The 24,865-nt window shown below is 42.2% G+C and overlaps 1 protein-coding gene across 1 annotated transcript; it reads left to right on the top strand.

The window, feature by feature from the left end:
• The first annotated feature begins 854 nt into the window (after positions 1–854).
• On the top strand, positions 855–24,700 carry cftr (CF transmembrane conductance regulator). The gene is made up of 27 exons (XM_086072881.1): positions 855–1,140; positions 2,568–2,678; positions 5,043–5,154; positions 6,252–6,467; positions 7,578–7,667; positions 8,525–8,688; positions 9,014–9,139; positions 9,863–10,109; positions 10,202–10,294; positions 11,111–11,281; positions 11,458–11,649; positions 14,730–14,824; positions 15,248–15,334; positions 16,020–16,800; positions 16,888–17,016; positions 17,107–17,144; positions 18,226–18,512; positions 18,583–18,662; positions 18,768–18,918; positions 21,352–21,579; positions 22,060–22,160; positions 22,236–22,469; positions 22,546–22,701; positions 22,779–22,868; positions 22,947–23,119; positions 23,950–24,055; positions 24,208–24,700. Exons 1-27 carry the CDS (start codon positions 1,088–1,090, stop codon positions 24,421–24,423), a joined length of 4,527 nt encoding a protein of 1,508 aa, XP_085929007.1. The 5' UTR covers positions 855–1,087; the 3' UTR covers positions 24,424–24,700.
• Positions 24,701–24,865: the final 165 nt, after the last annotated feature.

Below are 24,865 nucleotides of genomic sequence, written 5' to 3'. Positions count from 1 at the left end.
CAATGACCTTAAGATTCGTTCCTTAAAATTACTACACGAAGCGGAACTGTTTCCTAAGGCTTTTAATTATTACTGGGGTTTTCTTAAGCGGAAGTCAAGTCAACGATTTTCTTGACAATAATATTTTTTATGCAGCCCTATCCAGTGTTATTGTGTTCATGTAATATACATTAAGCAGCAAACTTCACACGTTTTTATCCATCTGAGGCGGCGTCCATTTTGCCACTTGCTGTCGACTGAAAGTGACATCTGCAGTGCCAGAAAAACGGGTGTGTGTGATTGGTCGTTACCTGAGCCCTTAGCAACTGTGATGTAATTTTCAGTCGACAACAAGTGGCAAAATGGCCCCTGTGAGATAGATAAAAATGGCTGGATTTTTCTGCTTAATTCATATTCCACATACACAATATTAATCACAATGCTGTGTTTAGACTAGTGGGAGCACATAGAACATATAATTGGAAAGAGTATTTTTGACTTGACTTGCCCTTCAATGTACTTTTCTCCACATGAAGCAATTAAACAAAATAGTCCAATTAAATGTAATTTAATGTAATTGTGGTTTTTTTTTTTTTATAATTAATTAAATTACGTTCATATAGTAGGGATGTTTGATCACTTTTTTCCCAGATCGATACAGTACTTCTTGAGTAGTCACCAATACTATAGGAGTATGAATGAACAATAATATTATTGGCGGTGATAGGGGGGCCCAAAATCTAATTTTGCTTAGGGCCCCATGGAGGCTTGGTCCGGCACTGTCAGTGGTTGGCTCCTGGAGATGACGCGCGCGCGCGTGCGGTGCGCGCACACATAAAAGATGACCTGCGCTTCCATGCGCGCTCACACTCCTCCAGACACGGACAGTCAATCGGTCACGCCGTGGAGTGAATTCGCAGTGGATCGTCACGCCGAGACGCGACACTTGCTCGGTGGTCCTTGAACGCTGAAGTGGTTTTCGGGGTGTGGGGGGCAAGCAGCGCGTCGGTCTGCGCGTGCGCGTGGTGGGCGCCGAGAAGCGGGGGTCCACAAATGAAAGCTGGGGGCGCGTTCGCCTCGCTCTCAGGTGCACACGACGCAGCTGAGGATGCAGAAGTCACCCGTGGAAGATGCCAACTTCCTCTCCAGGTTCTTCTTCTGGTACGTTCCAACATTCTCGTGCGTGCTCACGGGTTATGTTGTTGTGTGCAGTATTGGATTCTAGAGTTGGCAAAAACTACTTCATTACTGAAGGCCTTAAAAGTAAAAATAATTTGTATTTTATTTTGCTAGAAACACGCACTGTACTTAAGTAAACGAGAAAAAAAGGTAATTGTATTGATAAAAAATAAAATAAAAAAAACATACTCCATGTCGCAAGACCTATGCTAATTGGTTCGGCTTTTGTGCTATCAAAACGATTTACCTTGTGAACTGACTAACAAAAATCCTAAATTAGCTATAGTGCTAACGACAGGAAAAAAAATACACCTGCATGTGTTTTTTCCCCCCGGATTCGACATTGTTTTTGGAATGCTGACACATAATGTTTTCTCAACGCATTATTCTTGAAGCCAACAACATCAATAATCTTAATAATAGCTTGCTTCTCAAAAAAAAAAAATTGTTATGCTCCTGCTTTCACGTTCTGTTCCTCCATGTCACTGGTGTTCATGTCCCCCCACCCCCACCAAGATTTAAATTAATCAATCAAACGGTTGATTTATCAAGGCTCATCTGTGGTTGACGTGACCTGTAATTACGTTACATGGAAAATGTGTAAAAAAAAAAAAATGTTAAATGTATTTCTTATTAATTAAATTTTGGTTAACCAACTATAATTATTTAATAATTAAACTATTTTTAAGTTCTGCTAATCATTTTGTATTTTATTTACAATAAATCTATTAATTAATAGCAAATGATAAATACATTCCAATGCACCATTTTATTTTATTTTTTATTTTTTTTGGGGCGACTACAAAATTTATAGAAAAATATGCCTCTTGATCATGTAAATTGCAAAGATCGTGCTTGTTGGTCAGTTTTTTTTAAACATTTGTAACTCATACAAGTGTAAAACAACGATCATTTGTTAATATTAACTCAAAATTGTATAGTTTTTATTTTTGCCACATTTTAACTTTACTACAAATGTAAAAAGAAGTTAACCCATGATCATGAGGCAAAGTTGTTGTTGTTTTTTTACTTTTTTAAACTGCAAGTTTAACCAACATTTATAGTTTTAGGTAATTCATAAAAAAAAAAAAATAGGCCAGCATAAGAAGTTTCAACCCAACATTTTTGTGCATAAAAAATACATGGCAAAAATAGCTACTGTCCAGTAAAAAAAAAAAAAATCTGTATTTTGTATGTATTTGACACGCATTACACAATAACAGAAGAATTTTCACAATCATTGCAGAGTCTTCTTCTTTTCTAATAACTTCCACGAAAAAAGACAAAAGAAAACACAAAAATAGCATTTTGGCAACTTTTAGAGTTACTTTTTGTTGTCCTATTCTGAAACGGTGAGAATCCTTGATAACCTTCTTTTTTTTTTGACAAAGTTGTGTGTTTTTACTCAGGTGGACTTCTCCGCTGCTCAGGAAGGGCTTCAAGAAGAAGTTGGACCTCACTGACGTTTATAAAGCTCCTTCATACGATCTCGCTGGAAACCTTTCCGAGCGGCTCGAAAGGTTTGAGTATGCCCTACAGCCTGTTTGACAATTTACGTCCACATTTGTGTCCTATAATTTGAACTCAAAAGAACTCTTTAAACCTAAAGTGTTTGGTAGTTGTATTTGTGTCCCCACGTGCGCCCTTCCCCCCCCCCCCCCCCCTGTTTACAGTGGCAAGATATCTTACCTGCACTTCAAATACGGGTTGGCATTTGGACATGCCCGGACGTAAACTGAAGCTGTGTGTGCCAAACAAACATGCTTTTTTTGTGTTTCTTTTTCATATTCAGTTCGCTTGTAATGCTTTGTAATGCTCTAATTTAACATTTTAAGGGGAAGTCAAGTCAACCTGGAAAACAGGTGAGCCTTGACGTTGGCAAGCTGAGCGCTTAGACACTGCGGTGTCCTTTTCAGTCAACAGTAAGCGGCAGGCAGTACAGGACAAAAAGGCAGCCGTCATATTTGGTAGAAATCAGACAAAATATCTAGGAAAGGTTAATATTTAAAGTATACCTAAAAATGCCCAAAATGACTGTTCTTGCATGTTTTCTGACTTCTTGACACTTTTTAATGGGTTTACTTGTGATAGAAGGGATAACCTTTCAAACAATTCTGGGGTGCACTACTGATACCCCTAATTGAAACCAATTATCTTCACAAGTTAGCCAATTGATAAATAGAGTCTACCTGAGTGTAATTTACTCTCACTATAAATACACCTGTTTTATGAAGTACCTTAGGGGTTTGTTAGAGAACACTATTGAGCAACAGCAACCTGTTTAGAGAAGCAGCGGTCCTGGGGTCACTCTGGAGGAGCTGCAGCAATCAGCTGGCAGAATCTGTCCATGGGACAACTTTAAGATAACACCAAATGGTGAGGAATTTGTGATTTCATCGCAGCGTGTGGGCGAAACATAGTGGCAACATTTGATGACTTTGCATAAATCGTACTGTAACTAATCAGTCAACTCCACAAGGTCAAATCATGACTGAATCAAAAGCAAATGTATGATTTTTAACATTGCAGAGTAGGGCGGTTGCATAATAGGACCACAGTGTGTCCTTGACTCCCTGACACATCAAGCGGCCCCGTGCCAGCAAGAGCTAAAGAGCTGACCTTTAAAAAAAAAAAAAAACACACACAAAAAAAAAAGTGCACCGGTGAGTGATTGGCTTCATTATTTTGAGCCGGCAACGTAGTAAAAAGGCTTCTGGGAACGTGAACTTTATCTTCTATTAAAAGCTGCACATCACTCGCGCGGGTCGAGAAAAACACTTGATGAAAGAGCTGGAAGGCAAGGACAAGTAGTAAGACACACAGGAAATGAAAAGTCAAGAAAATGTGGAGTTTGTTTGCAGGGATCGCCGCTCTTGCCGCTCTTCTGGGAAGGTTGAAAACAGACTGTGGCCAATCATGTTTGTCATGGCAAATGAATTTTTTTTTATTTTTGTTTTTACGTAGCCTTTTTGTCAGCAAAACAGTGTTTCATAATAGATAGCATAACTGTATATAACATGATTTTAATGGTTACTGAATATAAAATCATTTTATTGACAACATTTAAACTATTAAACTATTACGTTTTTCCGTCCTGATCTCGCGTTTTCTTAGGCAAATAGTGCTTTTGAGGCCAAACTGTCTTTCATAGCCCAATATCGCCTTTCTGTGAGCAAACATTGTGTTTTCATGGACGCATGTTGGACACTGACACTTTTTTGGCCAAGTAGGTCATTTTGTGAAAATATATAGCATTTTGGACGACCAAGTCTAGCATTTATGTAGTAAACCGTGTGCGCTAACCATGCGCGTGTGTAGCTAAATATATGTGGGCGGGGGGGGGGGGGGGGGGGGTTGTGGCTTGTTGGAGGACTTTATGCATTTGAGCAGCTTTGTTATAATAAGCACCATCTTATTATTTTCCAAAACGTGGAGTTCATCCTTGAGGTGCACACTGAGCTGGAGTCTCACAAGACTTAAACTCCGGGACTTGTTTGGGACATTTAGCCTCTAACTCCTCATTGTTGCACTTCCAGTCATCCTTCTTCATGGCGGTATAAATCTATCCAAACACTTTTGTCCTCCTTTTAATCACACTTACTGTCCACGCTGATGTCCTTCTGTCGTCTTTTCATGCTGTCACTCAGCATGTCAGTCTGCTTCCAAGTGAGCCCGACTGAACAAAGATGCTTCTTTGACACCCCCCCACCCCCCATACAATCTCTCTCTACTTGTGGGAAGCTAATACAAGTGTGATGTAACAAGGCCAACACAGCAAACGCTAATAAAAGTAGAGATTTATTTCAACTTGTAGCAAATTTTGGAGGATCAGAAACAAAGTGCGTCTGACATTTTCATCACGTGTTGTTGTTTTGTCCATGCAGAGAATGGGACCGGGAGGTGGTCTCGGCCAAGAACAAGCCCAGCCTGATGCGAGCACTGGCACGATGCTTCCTCTGCCCCTTTGCTCTTTTTGGGGTTCTCCTCTACCTCGGGGTGAGCCTTCTTCTTTCTTTATACATAGACAGTGCACAAAGGAGACATATGATCTGAAAGTATCACTTTCAAGTGCTTGTATACAATTTGTTGTGTGTCCGGGGGGTGCCTGCCAGCCTGTTAAGTGTGAAATTTAACAACAAGGTTTAGTTGGCTATTTCTGAGAATCTGCCTGTGAGCGAGACCTTCTCCAATTTGACCGATTGGGACGTATAAGTGAAGTTAATTTTCATAAAAACCTTAGTTTCTCTGCACATGACTTGGAAGCTAGGCTAGGTGAGGATCTGCCATTTTCAAGTTACGGACAGACGACACTGAAACACAATCATGTCAAAAGAGAGCTGTGGTATTACCACATACTCAAATGGCAATTTTCACAATGAAGCTAGATACCTACTATATACAGTATTATCCCTTCTTTTTTTTCGATATTGAAAAATCCTTCACAGGCGTCTGTGACAATCTTTAGTCAAACTATACAAAAGATGAAGAATTATAGCAAACTTTTCAAACTTTTATTTTTTTTAGCCTGTCTGAACTACGCTTATATGGAAATACTGCTGGGCCAATGACAAGTATGGCTTTCGTTACCATGACAACTGAGGGTAAAGCTAAGGGGTTTAACAAAGCAAACAGCTTCTACTTGGGGTAGCAGAACCCATAAAGACAATAAAAGCAGAACAACTTGACAACAATAGGATTTTATCTTGCTGAGGCAGCACTTCATCACCAAGCTGCAGAATTGCACTTTGTCAATTAGCATGCAGCATATACAGCGGACACATCACCGAGTAAAAAATAATGCCCCAAATCATTTTGTTTAGAAACAATATCCTAAAATTCAAAACATAGGATTTATAAATAGCAGGAAATGAACAATGTTGTTTGACACCTTCCACCGATTTTTTTAATGTGTGCTGATTCAACATGAATTTCAGTCAGCCTGGTCCCGTACACGTGCACACGCTCGCACTCTAACGACCAACACGACGCAAGAAAAATGTCAAACATGTGGCGCCGTCGTGCCGAAGAGGATTTGATGACGAATGACGCTAGAATCATTAGTTCTCTTCTTAACGTCTGCTCTTTTTTCATAGGAGGTCTCCAAGACTGTGCAGCCTCAGCTTCTGGGCCGCATCATCGCCTCCTTCGACCCCTTCCACGCGCCGGAGCGCAACCAGGGCTACTTCCTGGCACTTGGCCTGTGCCTGCTCTTCACTGCACGCTTCCTGCTCCTGCAGCCGGCCATCTTTGGCCTGCATCACCTGGGCATGCAGATCCGCATCGCCCTCTTCAGCCTCATCTATAAGAAGGTGAGAGTGCTGTGTTTGGTGGAGGCCATTTTACTTGAATTTCGATACACAAACAAAGACAGTTGAAAGGGGAAGTCAACCCCCCAAAAAAATTGTGACAATAATATGTTCTATGCCACTCCACTAATTTAAATATGGTTAATATTGCGTTAGTGTTAAGCAGGGAAATCCAGCCGTTTTTATCCATTTCAGGGGGCGGCCATTTTGCCACTTGCTGTCGACTGAAGATGACATCAATTTTGCTCAGGTCTAAGGTAACAACCAATCACAGCGCAGATTCAGAAAACAGGGGAGCTGTGATTGGTCGTTCCCTGCGCCCTTAACAACATTGATGTCATCTTCAGTCCACAGCAAGTTACAAAATGGCCGTCCTCTGAGATGGATAAAAATGGCTGGATTTTGCTTCATAACTCATATTTAGACTAGTGAGGTCACATATTGTCAAGTGTTTAAGGTTGACTTCCACTTTAAAGCTGCGAGTAGCGAACACTGCCGAACAAGCTGAAGTTGGTACGTCCGCTGGATGGAAGATTTGTTAAATTTCTGCCAGAAGGGCAGAGGCCATCACAGATGTGAAATTTGGTGAAGATTTGACCTCGTAGAGTTGAGTTTACTAGAGCATCCTGTTTTATGTCAAATCTTCTACTTGGTGCCTTCTTCCTCTCACACCAAATGGCAAAAATGTAAAAGATAGTGATGTAGCAGCAGCCATCTGTCTGGTTTTATATTCTTCAAATTTGGTAGCAATTGTAAAAAAAATTTGAGGGCAAGTTTGTCCTTAAAGGATCCCTCCCCCACTTTGAACAAAATGTCAGACATGTTCCCAGGCATGGTTTCTTGAGACTTTTTTTGTTTTTGTTTCTTGTCGATTCATGATAGACATCCCAACCTACCTTCGTGTACCTAATGTGTCTTTGAAATGTTTTCATGTTATTGTTTTTCGGTGATAAGACGTGCCTCACCAGAACAAGACAACCCAGCAGATAAAATTGTAAACACTTTGTATTGTTAATCCACATGCAGCAATTCATCACCGTGTTCCTACAAATCCAAGCCCGTCTGCGAACAGTCTCCTAACTTGAACCCGTTGTTGTGTCTTATTTTGTGCAGACCCTGAAGCTGTCTAGTCGTGTCTTGGATAAAATTAGCACAGGTCAGCTGGTGAGTCTGATGTCGGCCCACCTCAACAAGCTGGACGAGGTGAGCACACGGCTGCAAAGACACAAATCAACGATACATTCACACTATGCTACACTTTATTGAGAGACAGTGGCACTTTGATTAAGCCACCCCCCCCCAAAAAAAAAAAATTGGCCAATCAGTGTGCAGCACAAAATCCAGAGAGGTTGGAGGGAATTTTGTTTCCAAAACCGAAAACTATCTCTGATAAATGGATAAAGCACAACAGAAGTTTGACAATAAGCAAACAAACACAATCGCGCAGCTATTGTGCGTCAGAGATGTGAAAACCCACATCTGACGATGATGCAACAACATAGCTGCAGGGTTGAAGCCAGAGATGTCTCGGGGACGCGTTGAATGTGGAAGCACTCTGAAACTCGCTGACATACAATTAGCACCTGCCTTCAATATGGTTGTTTGAGGGATTATGCGTGTGTGTGTGTGTGTGTGTGTTGAGGTGAGGGGTTACGAACCTGGTCATGCTCCTGTGGGAAAGACCAGGATTATTTATATTTTTTCACACCAATCCTGCAGCTGGGACTTCGAGGAAGAAAGTTGTTTGCTTGTTTCACTTTTAATATACTGGACTGCACCGATACTGATCGTGGCGCTGTTCCAATAGCTATCCAACTATACTGTACATATATAATATATATATAATACGTCTGTCTTTACTAAGATAATAATGCTCAGCTTTAAGATCACTTTTTATTTTAAATTTACCTGTACGTTTATTATTGTTTAATTTGTGGATTTTCATCAAACTCATGAAACCACATGTTTTAGGTTAATAAATGAACTCAAATCAACTATTCTAATCGCCTTGGTGGAGGTAACCATGCTATAATGCTTCTCCCCTGTGTGTGCATTTGTAGAGCCTGGGTCTGGCGCATTTTGTGTGGATCACACCCCTGCAGTGCATCCTGTGCGTGGGTTTGATCTGGGAACTGATCGAGGTGAACGGCTTCTGCGCTCTGGCGGCTCTCACGCTGCTCGGCATCGTCCAGGCCTGCCTTGCGCAGAAGATGGGACCTCACCGGTACGACAACACGACTCATCACACACGTGACATCACACAATCCCTTTTTGTTAAGATGAAAAGCCTTTATTGTCATATAGGTATATCTCAAAAAAATGAGAATTTGGTAGAATTCTTTTTCTTCAGTACTTCAATTGAAAAAGTCAAAGCGGTTCTTTGACTTAATAAACCAATGCGTTTTATTTGTTCCAAGCTTATCACTCAGTTTAACTGGCATATCAAACCAATGTTCCCATCTGAAATGTGATTAATGAGTGAACGTTTAGACCATATTTAAATTGATTGAGTATGTAGTGTTAATGTTTATGATTGATTGGTTTCCTAGGGTTAAGCGAGCAGGGATGATCAACCGCCGCCTGGCGCTAACTTCGGAGATTGTTGAGAACATCCACTCAGTGAAGGCGTACGGCTGGGAGGAGGTGATGGAGACCATCATCAAGGGTATCAGACAGTAAGAAAGCAAACCACAGATACACGAGGATCTCATTTGAGTTTCCGTTTATATTTTATGCATGGAATTTTTTCCTACAAAGTAAATGTTTCTGTATTTTTCATATGGTAATTGTAAGATTTGACCATGCCTATTTAAAATGTTCATTTTGTGTTGTTTTATATTAAATTTAAAACCATGAAATATATAACAGAAAGTAAAAATAACTTTAGCAGAGTACTTGACTTGTCATTTTTTTATTTACAATTTCTGAATGTGTGCTTTTCTCGGTATGCATATAAATGTGAGCAATAAACTTTTAAAACCCATTACATCAAAATGTGAAGTTCCCTCTAGTGTGCCTCAATCATCTTTATTGATCACGATTCACGAGATAAGAAATCAACAGAAGTGTGCTTATAACACCATAATTTGCACCATGTCAAATAATTTGAAATACATAAGGCCACACATATATTTATTTTATTTTATGTGTTTACTTTTATTAGACCTTTCCACACTCTAAAAAGTAATTAAAGTGGTTCTCTCAGAAAAACACATGGAAAAAAACCTCTTGCATACAATGATTGTTCTAAACCATCGCCACAAGATAATATGTCAACAGAAGTGTGCTAATAATGTCATAATTAGAATTATGTAACATTTTATTTTATTCATAATTAGCATTTTTAGCATTGGACTAATATGAAATGGCTAATTATCATTCGTCCTCTTCTTCTTCAGAGATGAGATGACACTGACAAGGAAGATAGGCTCTCTGCGCTACTTCTACAGTGCGGCCTACTTCTTCTCCGCCATCCTGGTGATCGTGTCCGCCATTGTGCCGCACGCGCTCGGCAAAGGCATTATCCTGCGGCGTATTTTCACCACCGCGTCCTACTGCATGGTACTGCGTATGACGCTTACCCGCCAGCTGCCCGGCTCCATCCAGATGTGGTACGACACTCTGGCGCTGATCAACAAGATCGAGGTGGGCCGTCATTCTCTTGCTAGTCTCTCATGAAAATAAAAATAAATTAAATGGTGTCCTCATTTGTTGCATGTTTTTTTGGCCTGATTTAGGATTTCTTGATGAAGGAGGAGTACCGTGTTCTGGAGTACAACCTGACCACCACTGAGCTAGAACTCATCAATGTCTCTGCTTCCTGGGACGAGGTGAGACGGCTGCGGCTGTCATTTACTTTAGGGGGAAAAAAACATCCTCCTCAAGGAAAAAAATGCCTACCCCAAATAAGCGAAAAATAGATGCCTCCCTCTAATAAAAAAAAATAATCCTCCCACAAATAATGAAAAGATATACGCCTCCTCTCAAATGCTCCCTCAAATATAAAAAAATCAGTGCTTCAAAAGTAATGATAATTAAACACCTTACTTAAAATAATGAAAAACTCTAGTCAAACAATACATAAAATAAATGGCTCACTCAAATATGAATTGTAAATGTCGCCCTCAAAAAATAAAATCATAACACCACACTCAAAATACTGTAATGAAAATTAACACCTCATCAAATATTACAAAAAAGTAAACGCCTCCCTCAAATAAAAAAAAAAATTCTCCCTTGCCACCTAAATTAAATGTCTCCCTTGTCATCTTTTTCCCAACAAAAGAAAAGCTGGTAGTCAGTTTTCAAAGAAGCTACTGTTTACGCATCGATATTTGAACTCTGTAGCGAACCAAAACAGCAGCACTAGGCAAGTCTTGGCTCCACCAGTGGACTAGTCACAAGCCCATGTCAGGGCACGTAAACAAACAAAAACTTATGGACAATTTCAATCAATCCAACATGCATGTTTTTGGAAAGTGGGAGTTGAAACAAACACAGGAAGGCGGCAGCCCACTTTCGAACCCAGAGCCTCATAAATGTGAGTTGAACATGCTAACCACCAGGCTGCCCAGCATTCTTAACAATATTATCCAAATGTTTCTCTTTAGACAGTGTACTGAATGTAAGTGTTGTTGTGGTTGTAGGGCATCGTCGAGCTCTTTGAGAAGATCAAGCAGGAGAACAAAGCGAGCGGTCATCCTAACGGCGGCCTCTTCTTCACCAACCTCTACGTGACGCCCGTGCTGAAGAACATCAGCGTCTACCTGGAGAAGGGAAAGATGTTGGCGGTGGCCGGATCCACAGGCTCGGGAAAGGTGTGCTGCCGTGTTAATGTAATGATGTAACTGAAAGTATTTAGAATTATTTGCAACGGGCAGTTTCTTGTTCTGGCCCTCCACGACGTCAGCATTTCTCCATCCTCTGACCCGTGACCCATTTTTCAAAATGGCTGCTTCAGAGGACCGTTGAGAACACGTTTTCTTTCCTGCAGAGTTCACTCCTCATGTTGATCCTGGGAGAGCTGATGCCGTCCGAGGGTAAAATCCGGCACAGCGGCCGCGTGTCCTTCTCCTCGCAGACCTCCTGGATCATGCCTGGCACCATCCGCGACAACATCCTGTTTGGCCTCACCTACGACGAGTACCGATACACCTCCGTCATCAAGGCCTGCCAGTTGGAGGAGGTGCGTACATGAAAAGTTGTGTTCAAATGACGGCCACGCGGAACGGGGAGGTGTTATCAGAGCTGGACGACAACTGTGTGTATGGGGTTTGACACCTGAAATCATGCTTCTGTGTTAAAAGGCAATGTTTCATATATTTCATTTCCTCTGTACATTTTGTGGAATCTCTGTGAAAGAGGTTCTTACTGCCTTTTTTTTTTACGCCCGCCTAAGTGACAATGATTTGACAACTTTTCAGATTCAGATGTAGTAACAAAGAGTCAAACAGAGTCAAAACAGAGGCGGGGACACGCCACATTTCTCATTTGGAGCCTCTGGAAGGCTTAAAAAATGCTCTGCTCTCCCCAGACCACATTTGCACACATAATTTCATCGCACACTCACACTCTCATAAGCCTGATTGTTGAGTGAAGACCCCTCAGTGGAATAAGGGCCACTCTGTTACCATGGAAACATGCAGTTCTGTCACTGGGATGTAATCTGAGCGGGTTGCTCGTCCATAATGGACGGGACAACATGGGAGACACAAACTAGCAGTGTCCACTGTTACTTCAATGATAATGTCCCATAAAACTGTACAGCCTATTAATTAATGGGTCACATTCAGGAAGTCAACTTACAATTGGAATGGCATATTTTGGTAACAGTGTTGTTACAGTGCTCAATTGCAGTCAGTTTCAACTGCTGGGAAGCGCACAAAAAATACATGAAAATATATATATTAGAATTGCATTTATTATTTAAGAAACTAGAGGAATAGGCAGTATCTAATTTTATTCCGTATTTGTTCTTGGAAAAAAAAAATTCTCTCTTCTGAAGAAAAATATTTTACTTTATTTAATTAGGATTTATTTGGCTTACTATTTAAAAACATACACATTTAATTAGGATTTATTTGCCTTATTATTTAAAAACATACAGAAAAGGTGTAGAAAAGAGTCAAATATCTCATTTGTGGCCTTATTTATCTTGTGGAATTTTTATATAATGAAATTCTTTTTTTGTATTTTTTATAAATTAAAGAATAACGTAAAATATCACATTTGTGGCTTCTTTAATAGTGGGTTTTTGCAATTAAATTTTTATTTATATTATTTCTAGTTATTAAGTAAACATGCAAGTATAGTGATTCTTCTCATAATTTTGATGAATATTCCTATCGGGATGTATCGTGTATTAAGGCCTTATTAACCACCTCTTTGCGAATTCTTATCTTGATTGTAGTTGTTTTAGTTTTAGTATGTTACGAAATCGATACATGAGATGTTTGTTTTGGCTGTGAGCAGAGAAGATCAGCGTTTGACGGCCACGCCACATTGGCTGTGGCGCTGAGTGCACTTTAAGGTGTTTTGCTCCCAAACACGTGCTGTTGCCACAGCAAACAAACGCAGTGTGCACTGTCCACACGGCTCTGCGACCACCGGCGGCCATCTTGTTCCCTCTGGATGGTGCCAATGTGACAAAAACAAGACAAATGCAGACAAAACATGGGACAGCCAGTTGACGTCACGTCGACGATGTTCCCAATGGTTTCACAGAAAGTGATGATTCATCTTTTCAACTATCAATACAGGTTATATATATAATATAAGACCTGCGGAGGTGGGAACATTTCATTAACCATTTTGGGGGAAGTCTTTCGTACTTTGCCGAACTACAATGAGGGAATTCACTCCGTTTTTATTGAACACTTAGGCCCACTAAGAATTTTAGTGTAAAAATTTTGAACGTCTGTCACAGTGGCTTGAAATCTTTTAAATAAGATGTCCTAAATTAGGTTGGAGGGAAAAAAGGCGTTTCCGTGGCAACAATGCCAGGCAATAGCGACAACTCCTCGGTCTGAGCCGACCGACTTGACCATAATTCCTGCCTATTGTTGGTCCCCGAAAGCAGCAGACAGACCCCCCCATGGGCGCCCTCCCCACCCCATTGTAAAGTCCCAAAAGCCAGCCTCTCTGCACAGCTGCTTTATGTTGCTTGTTTATACGAGTTGGGTGTGATAACGAGCTGTTACTAACTTGGTCTCTCATGCGATGCTGTCAGGAGTGCGGAAGTCCCGCTTCCAAAAGGTAGGAAGTTTTAACCATCATCACAACTTTGCTGCCATCATCTTTACATGATCAACTTTGTCTGCATCACTCGTGCTCATACGTCTGATGTCCTGTTGTCGTCCTACCCATGTTTGTTCATTTGGAACACAGGCCACGAAAAAAAAAATGTTCATGAGTAAATGTGGCCTATTATGTTTAGTAATTAAAAAAAAAAAAGTTCAATCATAATAAAAATCACATTTAATAAAAACTTGCCAGCAGAAGAATTCTTAATTGTATCTTTTAAATTATTTGTGAACATTGAAAACAGGTCAATTTGACTCTAAATAATAATATGTCGCAATTGTTATTGGGCATAGCCTAGTCAAATCAGGAATTGATTAGTGGTGGCCTATAGCAGCTTTTTTGCGAGTATTTTCATTTTGTTATTGTGGATTTGACTATTTATCTTGTTCAATAAACAGCAAACGTGCACAGCTCCCGACCCGAATGCAAGGGCTATAGTTGCTCCATTTTTTTTCACTTCACTTGAGCGGCAACGTATCCGAATTGGCTCGTACCACAAAACCAATTTTAAAAAAAATCGACCAACTGACGGCTCCTAACTTGAAATATTCGTACTTGGGGCACTTGTAAGTCAAGTACACCACAGGATAATCATGATCATCTTGATACACATCTGACAATCAATTCCAACTTTGATTGGAGAGGGAGGAATTGGACTTAAAATGCATGTACCTCGTTGGGATTTGCATACTGCCCGACATGTTTTTTTCTTTTCTTTTTTAAAAATAAGCACTATGGGAGGTTTACACAGTGTTGTCACATGACATATTGTGCTTTTTTTCTCCATTCATGTGTTTGATGGTTTCACACGCACTTTCATTCGAGCGCTATCACAGTGTACCGATAAACTGAACAAAGCATCTCAGAAAAACTAAAACGCTCTGTTAACTGTAGCTTGGCACGGCGATTTCATGATTTCGTTATCAAATGTTGACATTGTGATGACGTTCTGTGCCCGTGCAGGACTTTGCCTTACTGCCCGACAAGGACAAGACGCTGCTCGGCGAAGGAGGCGTGACCCTCAGTGGCGGTCAGAGGGCCCGTCTGGGCTTGGCCAGGTACTTCCTGTCTCATACTCACTTCCTGTTGTCTTTCTTAATGCATTTTCAAAACAGGTGGTATGTTTATATAGATGATTTTCTACCGGAATATATCCGCCGTGATAAATGGAGGGGGGGACAGGGTTTCACTTACAGGAAACATTTGCACTAAAAGTGTTTTACAGTCACCAGTCTGCTGCTCTCTGAAGTCTCATTAGTGTTTCATGGAGCCCATCAAATGTGTGTGTGTGTAGATTGCAACACGCTCACATTGTCATGCATTATTTATGGGCTTTATTTATTGCATCAAGTCTCCTCCCTGGCGTCAATTTAAAGCCCCGTCACCGTCAATCAAATTCATTTACTACTGCAAACATTTATTTTTTGTTTTCTCACATGACAAATGCAGTAACTTGTTTTTGTTTGGATGTGTGGTTTCAGGGCGGTGTACAAAGATGCAGACCTGTACCTGCTGGATGCACCGTTCACACACTTGGACATCGTGACCGAGAAAGAGATTTTTGAGAAGTAAAGTATCACAAAACAATTCGGAACTAGTTCACAACATTAAATATGATGATTTTGAAAGCACAGACATGAACTCATTTGCTTCCAAAAATATATTAAAAAACGTCCTATTTTAAATATTGCCATGGTCCCAAAAACGTATTGATATGATGCTGAAGAGGTCGCTTAAAGCAATGGTAGTTATTACAAAAAACGGCCAGCAGGTGGCAGCAGAGCATAAGAGATCAACCATCGCCATGTTGCAATAAAGCTCTTTTCCCCAGTCTTTTCAACAGGTTTGTGAATAATGATGAAACTTAGCTATATTCTAATGCTAATTGCTGCAAAACTATACAAATATACTTTTTGTCCTGATGAAAGAAGAGACTCTAATCATTTTTTTGGTAGGTTTCATGTTTTTATAGCAAAAGAACACCTTGCAAAATCAGTCAAAATCCACTAAAACAGCCTGGAGCGAAGGGGGTTGCTTCAGTGAAAATGGCTGGGAGTGAATGAGTTAATTAAGTTGCAATACATATTCTGTTGTCTGGGGACAGGACACTGTCAGTCATCCAGAAAACAAAATTACATGTTGATAAAACATCAATTTATTCATTTAAAAAAATATATATATAAATGTTTATTTATTTATATGTATATTTCGTCCAACACAATATCACGTCCTCATGCACGTCTATTTTGTCAGGTGCGTGTGCAATCTGATGTCGTCCAAGACCCGCATCGTGGTGACGAGCAAGCTGGAGCACTTGAAGCGCGCCGACCAGATCCTGCTGCTGCACAACGGCGACTGCTACTTCTACGGCAGCTTCTCGGAGCTCCAGGCGCAGCGGCCCGACTTCAGCTCGCTGCTGCTGGGCATGGAGGCGTACGACAACGTCAACGCCGAGCGCCGCGGCTCCATCCTCACCGAGACCCTCCGCAGGGTCTCCGTGGACGAGAGCGCCGGATTCCGAGGCCCTGAGCCCAGGCGGCAGTCTTTCCGCCACCCGCCGCCGCCTCCGATCATCAACGGGCCCCAAGGCGGTTGCGACGGCTACCCGGAAAAGCGCAAGCAGTCGCTCATCCTCAACCCTCTGGCCGCCGCCCGTAAGTTCTCCTTCATCGGGCAGCAGAACGCCGGCGGGCCGCCGTCCGCTTCCATGGAGGACGGCGTGCGGGAGCTTTCCGAGAGGAAGTTCTCCATGGTGCCCGAAGACGAGCAGGTGGAGGAGGTGCTCCCCCGGGGCAACGTCTACCACCACGGCCTGCCCCAACTGAGCGGGCAGCGCCGGCAGTCCGTGCTGGCGTTCATCACCGCCTCGGAAGGCCACGAACGGCACGAGCAGATGCAGACGAACTTCCGGAAGAAATTCTCCATCACTCCGTCCCACTACGACCTGCCGTCCGACTCGGACATCTACGCCCGACGCCTGTCCAAGGACAGCGTCTACGACATCAGCGAGGAGGTGGACGAAGAAGACATGGAGGTACCATTTTGCGTGTTTCATTTATCCATCCAAGCATTTTCTACGCCGGACATCATTAGGTTGACTTGACTTGCGGTTTATTGACAGCAATGCTTTGCGGACGAGCGTGAGAATGTCTTTGAGACGACGTCATGGAGCACCTACCTGCGCTACGTCACCACCAACAGAAGTTTAGTCTACGTCCTCATTTTCATCTTCTTGGTGTTTGTCATCGAGGTAATCATATCTCTCATCGTATCGACATATTCTATTTAAGCGTAAGGATTTATAAGTCAAATATTTCTCTTGTCCGTTTCCCGGCTTAAGGTCGGAGGTTCCGTCATTGGCATCTACCTCATTACCGAGTAAGTATCCTCAAAACAACACTGTGCACTATATGAAGTTAAACCTGATCTTTAACCCTACCACTAACGATAAACTAACCATGACCCTATCTTATCCCTAAACCGAACTCTAAACCAAGTCTACCACAAACCCTAACCGATAACAATACCCTATTTAACACCCCAACCCTTCCTTCAGCTCTATTCTAACTCCTACCCCAAACCACTACCTCAACTTCCACACTTGAACCCGATCCTAACCGCTACATTATATATTATATATACCAGGGGTCTGCAACCTGCGGCTCTAGAGCCACATGTGGCTCTTTAGTCCCTCTCCTGTGGCTCCCTGTGGATCTCTAAAAACAATTTTTGTAGAAATTAGTATTATTTTTAATATTTATTTGTAATTTTTAGATCAAATGTTCTTTAAATAAATTAAGGATTTGGATTTAAAAGTATAATAACTAAATATTCTATATAACTTATCAGATGAAAATTAAGATGAAAACGTTTTTTTTAATAAATAAATAAAAACTAAACATGTTGGAAAAAGTGACCATAAAATGTCCAAAAGGGAAGAGGAAAAGCAGAAAATGACCATATAATGTACACAAATTTTTTTTTTAAAGGCAGAAAAGAAAACATTCAAAAAGTAACTATAAATAAAATAACCAAAAACAAAAGAAGAAATCCCCCAAATCACCATAAAATTGAATTAAAATAGAAAAATAATGGCAGAAACAAATGTTCAAAAATAGTCATAAAATGTCCAAAAGAAAAAGAAAAAAATTGTCCAAAATTTGACAGAAAGGCAGAAAAGTCTAAGAATGTATGATAAAACTAGGTCTAAAAAAATACACACAAAAAATCCAAACAAAAGAAAATTAATGTACGTATTGGATGCTGCAAATTTTGTTATAGTACAGCTCTAATTAGTTCTCGGACTCTCAGTACATTAATTCATCCTAATGTTCAAATGTTTTGTTATGTTTTTTTGTCATTTGGCCTAAAATGGTTGTTTTGACAGCAAAGCTTACCGACACCTGCATTATACATAACACGGCATTTGAGTCCAAGCTATCTTGTGCTGCGCCACCAGCAAAATCTGGAGGGACAGCGCCAACCCGTCCTCTCCCAACTACATCAGCGAGCAGCAGCCCAACGCCTCGTCGCCGCCCACCCACCTGGCCGTCATCGTGACGCCCACCAGCGCCTACTACATCATCTACATCTACGTGGCCACTTCGGAGAGCGTGCTGGCGCTGGGCTTCTTCCGGGGCCTGCCGCTGGTGCACACGCTGCTCACCGTCTCCAAGAGGCTGCACGATCAGATGTTCAGCTCGGTGCTGCGCGCCCCCATGGCGCTGCTCAACGCCATGAAGACAGGTTAGCGATCGCCGGCTCGAGTGACCGCTTTTTGGCAAATAGTCCGATAGTCCCGTTTGTTTGGTGCCAGGTCGCATCATGAACAGGTTCACCAAGGACATGGCCACCATCGACGACATGCTGCCTCTGGTGCTCTTCGATCTCATTCAGGTAACACTCGATAAGAAGAGCATACGCACTAAGCCGGTTTTACACGCGCAACAAAAAACTCACTCTAAATGATCTTCTTTCTTTTTTTTTCTCTCTCGGCGCTAGCTGTCGATGATCGTCTTCGGCGCCATCTTCACCGTGTCCATCATACGCCCGTACATCTTCATCGCCACCATCCCGCTGGCTGTCATCTTTGTCGTCCTCAGGAAGTATTTCCTCAGGACGGGACAGCAACTCAAGCTGCTGGAGGCGGAAGGTAAAGATGGCGATTTGCTATTGTAGCAACAAACAAAAACCTTTTTGTGCTGTTGACCTAAAATAGCAGATTGCCGTGTTACCCGCTGTATCAGTGATCCTTTTTTACACGTACTTACTGTAATGCCCTCATGTATAGGAAAGGAGAGCCACGTTTGTCGAGTCAACCCCCCCAAAAATCTGGGGACAATAATATGTTCTATGCAGCTATTAAATACGCTATTTTGTGGAATATGAGTTAAGCAGCAAAATCCAGCATTTTTTTTATCAATATTTGAAGGCAGCCATTTTGCCACTTGCTGTCGAGTGAAAATGACATCACAGTCGCTTCAGTCAGCTTCAGAAAACAGGTGAGCTGTGATTGGACGTTCCTGAGCAACTGTGATGTCATCTTCATTCGACAGCAAGTGGCAAAATGGCATCCGACATGGATTAAAATGGCTGGATTTTGCTTCATACCTCACATTCCACAAATGTAATATTAGTCAGAATGTTATGTTTACACTAGTGAGGTCACATATAACATTACTGTCAAGAAATGTTTACGGTTGACTTTACTCTGGGAGAACAGTAAAACTTGTGTTTTACTGTTCTGGTTACAGGTTAAAAAAAAATAGTTACAACGAATCTATCCTCAAGACAAACGTGGGTTTTCTACATTCTACAGTGATTGCATTTGTGTCGGGCAAGCAGTGAGCAGACGAAACGCGCTTGGGCTTGTTTGATGGGTGAGCTGTGCGGTCGATTTGTAGAAGGAGAAAAACATGAGGGAGGAAGAGCAGAGATGAGCCGAGGGGAAATGACGGAAGAGGTGACCACAGGAAGTCAGCCGGGGCTTTGTGTCACAGAGCAATAACATTGAGAGGCGGTGACACAACAGTCCCTGATGTGAGCTCACATTTAAACCAAGTCTGACACATTTGTCATTAGCACTTTTTTGGGGGGGGGGGCAGTTTAGCATTTGTCCTGTGGTTTCGCTAATATTGGCACTAACGTCTCAATGCGAAGGTGAGCAGTTTCATCATTCTGCTTGTTGAGACAAAAAAGAACCTGGTAATGTTAAAGTGTTGAATACTTTTTAAAAGGAGTCTGGCAGAGGGCACGATAACTTAAGTCGAGTGATGGGCCGATTTTGTTTTTTTTCAAGGCCGATACCGATTAATAGCAGCCAAGGAGACCGATAAGGACTTTTCAAGCCGATAAACTTTTTCAGTAAAAAGAGAAAATATTAGCGTCAACATTTAAGAAATCTCATTCACTGCCAGCCATTTTAGAAAATGTCACAATTTTCAATAATTATACATTAACCGAATTTGTCAAACGACAGAATAGACTCCTTCCTACCTTGTCCTGTTCTTTTATAATCCACATTAGGAAAATATAGGCTGCACCAAATGCAGCCATTACTCCCATGGACTCTCAAACGGTGTTTATTTCGTATCAAATGGGGCAATGATGTCATCGACTGGTGGTTGGGCATCAGTAAAGTTGTTTCCAAGTTTGACATTTACAGAGGAGCATCATCAGATTCGCCCCCCCATCTATTCCCGTAGAATTTTTTTTTGTGACAAGTATACTTGTCAAAGGCAGTGAATAATTCATTTTAAACATATAAAGAATTGACAGATTGTTTAAAAAAATATAACAAAAATTGCAGGGTGCTTCCAGGGTCATCAGAATGGGTTCAGCTAAATTCAAAACTAAGCAAGTAAAAAAATTTCTACTGTAAATTGAGTTTTCTCAAAATTTCTTCTACATCCTTTTTTTTTTTTTTTTATCAAAAGTGTAGGGAGTTCCCAGTGTCATCATTTTTATGAATTTTAATAAATACATAAATGAAAAGTTCCCCGTATCTCACAGAGAGACATATGCATGCGAATGTCGCGAATTTGGGGTTCGTAAAAGGTTTGGAAAGATCTTCGCAGGCAGTGAAAATGTGTCTGAATATGTTCCAAATGTGTTTACGACAAGTCAAAACTGTCAACAAATCCTGACGAAAACCCCAAAATTCGCTCCGTTCGCATTCACCGCTCGGCCTTTCGATTTGTAAAAAGGCCAATGCCGACGTTCGGGTCAGTGCTTCTGACACAGACGCCATTTGATGCCTTTTGGACTTCCCAGCTTGTCTGCCGCCAGAGTTTTAAAAAGCCGAGTGTGACGAGGGGGCGCTGGCCGGGATGGGACGGAGTGGGATTTCCTTCATCCCCATCCTGATGCTGGCGGCGGCGTGCCCGCCCAGAAGAAGAACATCAATCACTCATGTTGCCCCCTCCCCGAGATTAACTCATTGTTTGCTGGGAATGTGCTCGCACCCCACGCCGCTGTTTTTTCGAGTTTTGGAACATTCCGAATGGATTTACCTGCCCCCCCCCCCTTCTTCCATATTATAAATATTCAAAGTGTTCTTTCCTTCCTGGCTTTTTGCGCCACGCAGCTCGCAGCACCATCTTCTCGCACGTCATCATCTCGCTGAAGGGCCTGTGGACCATTCGGGCTTTCGGGCGCCAGACGTACTTCGAGATGCTCTTCCACAAGGCGCTCAACACCCACACGGCCACCTGGTTCCACTACCTGGCCACGTTGCGCTGGTTCCTCTTCCGCTGCGATGTCATCTTTGTGCTCTTCTTCACCGCCGCCGCCTTCATCGCCGTGGGAACCAATCGTGAGCAATTGCTAACGACAAGACACACCACGGGTTAATCACTCTCACTCCGAATTGGGGCCCTTTTTTATATTGGACCTCATTCGATTCCATGCCCTTTCCTTAAGTTGCTGTGCTGGGATCAATAAAGTACGTCGCAATCATTTGTGAACAATAGGGAACAACGCGTGTCTGCGAGCGTCAATAATACTGACGATGTCCTTTTTAAAAGAATATTTCCGCAGGGTGTGATGAGATTTGTTGAGTCTTATCTGAACTCTGCAGTGCTACTGGATACAATGTCATAGCACAGGAAGTGTGCGCGTTGGATTCAATCGAGTGGAAACACATCGACACATGCGTCATGTCATTGGCATTTAAGTGTTTTCGTTGAACGCGCATTAAAGAACAATTTAGCGGCTCGTTAAAAAGTCTCATGACAGGGTCGTGCTGCTGTGACATCCCTCGATTGTTGCTAACACGTGCCATATATTCCCGCAGAGGACAAACCGGGTGAGATCGGCATCATCGTGGCGCTGGCCATGCTCATCCTGGGAACCTTCCAGTGGGCCGTCATCACCAGCATCACCGTGGACGGCCTGGTATGCACGCACGCACGCACGCACGCACGCGGCGGCGGCGGCCATCAACAGCCACTCTGTATTCGTCCTCCTCAGATGCGCTCGGTGGATCGAGTATTCAAGTTCATCGACCTGCCGTCGGAGGAGGCGTCGGCGTCGGCGTGCAAAGGAGGCAAAGCGGGAAGCGACCTGGTCATCGACAACCCGCACGCTCAAGACTATTGGCCCAATCGAGGGCAGATGGACGTGAAGGGCCTCACCGTCAAGTACACGCAGGCCGGACGCGCCATCCTCAGCGACGTCAGCTTCTCGGTGGAGGGCGGACACAGCGTCAGTTGGCATTTGAGCGCGACTCGACCTCGAAAACCCACTGACCGCTAACGGGGGTTGTGTCGGCGTGCTCTAGGTTGGACTTCTGGGTCGTACGGGTTCCGGAAAAAGCACCTTGCTGTCGGCTCTCCTGCGTCTGGCGTCCACCGACGGAGAAATCTCCGTGGACGGCGTCTCCTGGAGCTCCGTGTCGCTTCACACCTGGAGGAAGGCGTTTGGCGTCGTGCCGCAGGTACCTGCTGCAGTAGTGGAAGGCAAGGGTCGCGCGCCAATGCCACGTTTGCCATTTGTAATGTTTGGAAATTCCAGAAAGTTTTCATCCTAACCGGAACCTTCCGGATGAACTTGGATCCTCACGGCCGCTACGGCGACGACGAGCTGTGGAGGGTCGCCGATGAGGTACGCGCGGGGACGGCGGCCGCCATTTTGAGGCCACGTTAGCATTAGCTTAGCTTAGCGTGCGCGTGTGGTCATCAGGTGGGCTTGAAGTCTGTGATCGAGCAGTTCCCCGACAAGTTGGACTTCCAGCTGGAGGACGGCGGCAACGTGCTGAGCAACGGACACAAGCAGCTGATGTGTTTGGCTCGCTCCATCCTCAGCAAGGCTCGCATCCTGCTGCTGGACGAACCCTCGTCGTACCTCGACCCCATGTGAGTCGCCGCGCTGACGGGCTGTCAGAAAAAAAAGGTTGCCTGTTTGAGAACAAAAAGTGGTGGGATTTAAAAAATATATATATATTTTGAAAAAAAAAAAGAATTGAGAACAATTCATAGTATAAACAAAGAGAAATGGAACACATAAACAATAATACATTTTCTACAGTCATTTATTTGAAAACAAAATATTGTATATTTTTGAGAAAAGGCAGTATTTGGGGGGATTTCTTTTTTTTAACAAAAAAAGTATGTTTTTATAACAGCGACATCATTGTGGAAAAATCCAATATTTGAAAAGAAATGTTATATATTTTTAATAAGCATACAATTTTTTACAAAAATATTTATGTTAATATAATATATAATTGTAATAAATAATAAATACATTTTAAGAGCAAAAATCATATATTTGGGAACAAAAAGGGGGGAATATATGAGAATAAAGTTGTATCATTGAAGAAAATTAGTTGCATTTTAAATACTTAAATATTTTTGAGGGGGAAAAGGTTCTATATTCATCATCAATATAACATTTATTTATATTTTTTATTTTGGAGGGGGGGTCCTTGAAAAAAAGTATAATTATGGAAGTTTTCAAAAATATTTTTGAGAACAAAAGTCTATGTAACAAAAATTTGAGAACAATATGAACATTTTAGACAAGAGAAAATGTTTTTAAGAAATGTTTTCAGGGAAAACATTTGCTCAAAAAGTTGTAAGCATATTTGAAGTCAAATAGTAGTCAAATGTATTTTTGAGTGGGGACAAAATGTGCCCTCGTGAGGCAACATTTATTGAAGTGTCATCTTTTGTTGTGTTTTCAGAACGCTGCAGGTGCTTCGCAAGACACTAAAGCAATCGTTCTCGAGCTGCACCGTCATCCTCTCCGAGCACCGACTCGAACCTCTGCTCGAGTGTCAGTCCTTCCTGGTGAGAGCCAACATAAAAGTCTATTATTTGACAACAAAAAGTCTCTTCTCCATGTGTATAAATGTAAACAAAAGCTGCATTTTTGAGGGCAAAAGTTGTATATTTGCAAACAAAGACTGATTTGTTATTGTCTGGTGCGCGCGTGTTTCCAGATGATGTCGGGCAGCTCGATCAAGACGTACGAGAACCTCCACAAGCTGCTGAACGAGACGAGCCAGCTGAAGCAGGCCATGAGCCCGTCGGACCGCCTCCGCCTGGGCCCCACGCTGCACCGGCTCAACTCCACCAAGAGGGCGGCGCCGCCCTGCGCCAACATCGCCTCGCTGCCCGAGGAGGCCGAGGACGACGCGCTCGATACGCGACTTTAGCAACAACAAAACATTTAGCGCGAGTTTGAAGCACTTTAGGGACACGCTGAGGTACTCGGTCCAACGAAATGAACAATAAGAGCACAAGTTGCCAGTAATTCATTCAGAGTCGCAATAATTCCTTTTTTTTTAGTTGTTTTGTTTTTTTGTAGTAGTCAGGTACCTGGATGCAGAACTGTGATGAAGCTTTGCTTTGTTCTTTCATAGGAAAAGAAATGTTGTAGAAATGCCTTTTTGCTCTATCCAATATATTTACAATAAAACATTTTGAAATTTGCTGGTCCGCTTCTATTTGCACACTAACACATACGGTCATTCATTCTCTAGTCTCACTTTACAATATGATTTCCTAAATACATTTTTTTAATGACATTTTAAAGAAAAGTGTGTGTTTTTTATGTCCCTTTAAACTTTTCTTGAAAATCTCATTGTGTTGGTTGGT

This window comes from Leptonotus elevatus, chromosome 4, assembly GCF_054856555.1.
Source record: "Leptonotus elevatus isolate MCC_2025b chromosome 4, RoL_Lele_1.0, whole genome shotgun sequence".
NCBI lineage: Eukaryota > Metazoa > Chordata > Actinopteri > Syngnathiformes > Syngnathidae > Leptonotus > Leptonotus elevatus.
The sequence above is the reverse complement of the archived record's forward strand: the minus strand, read 5'-3'. Positions and strand labels throughout refer to the sequence as shown.

Bases quoted from the DNA above. Each gene is read 5' to 3' on its own strand.
- cftr (XM_086072881.1), top strand. From the start codon at position 1,088: ATGCAGAAGTCACCCGTGGAAGATGCCAACTTCCTCTCCAGGTTCTTC. The intron at 10,295-11,110 runs GTGAGACGGCTG...TTGTGGTTGTAG, and splicing joins TCTCTGCTTCCTGGGACGAG to GGCATCGTCGAGCTCTTTGA. The intron at 24,056-24,207 runs GTGAGAGCCAAC...GCGTGTTTCCAG, and splicing joins TCGAGTGTCAGTCCTTCCTG to ATGATGTCGGGCAGCTCGAT.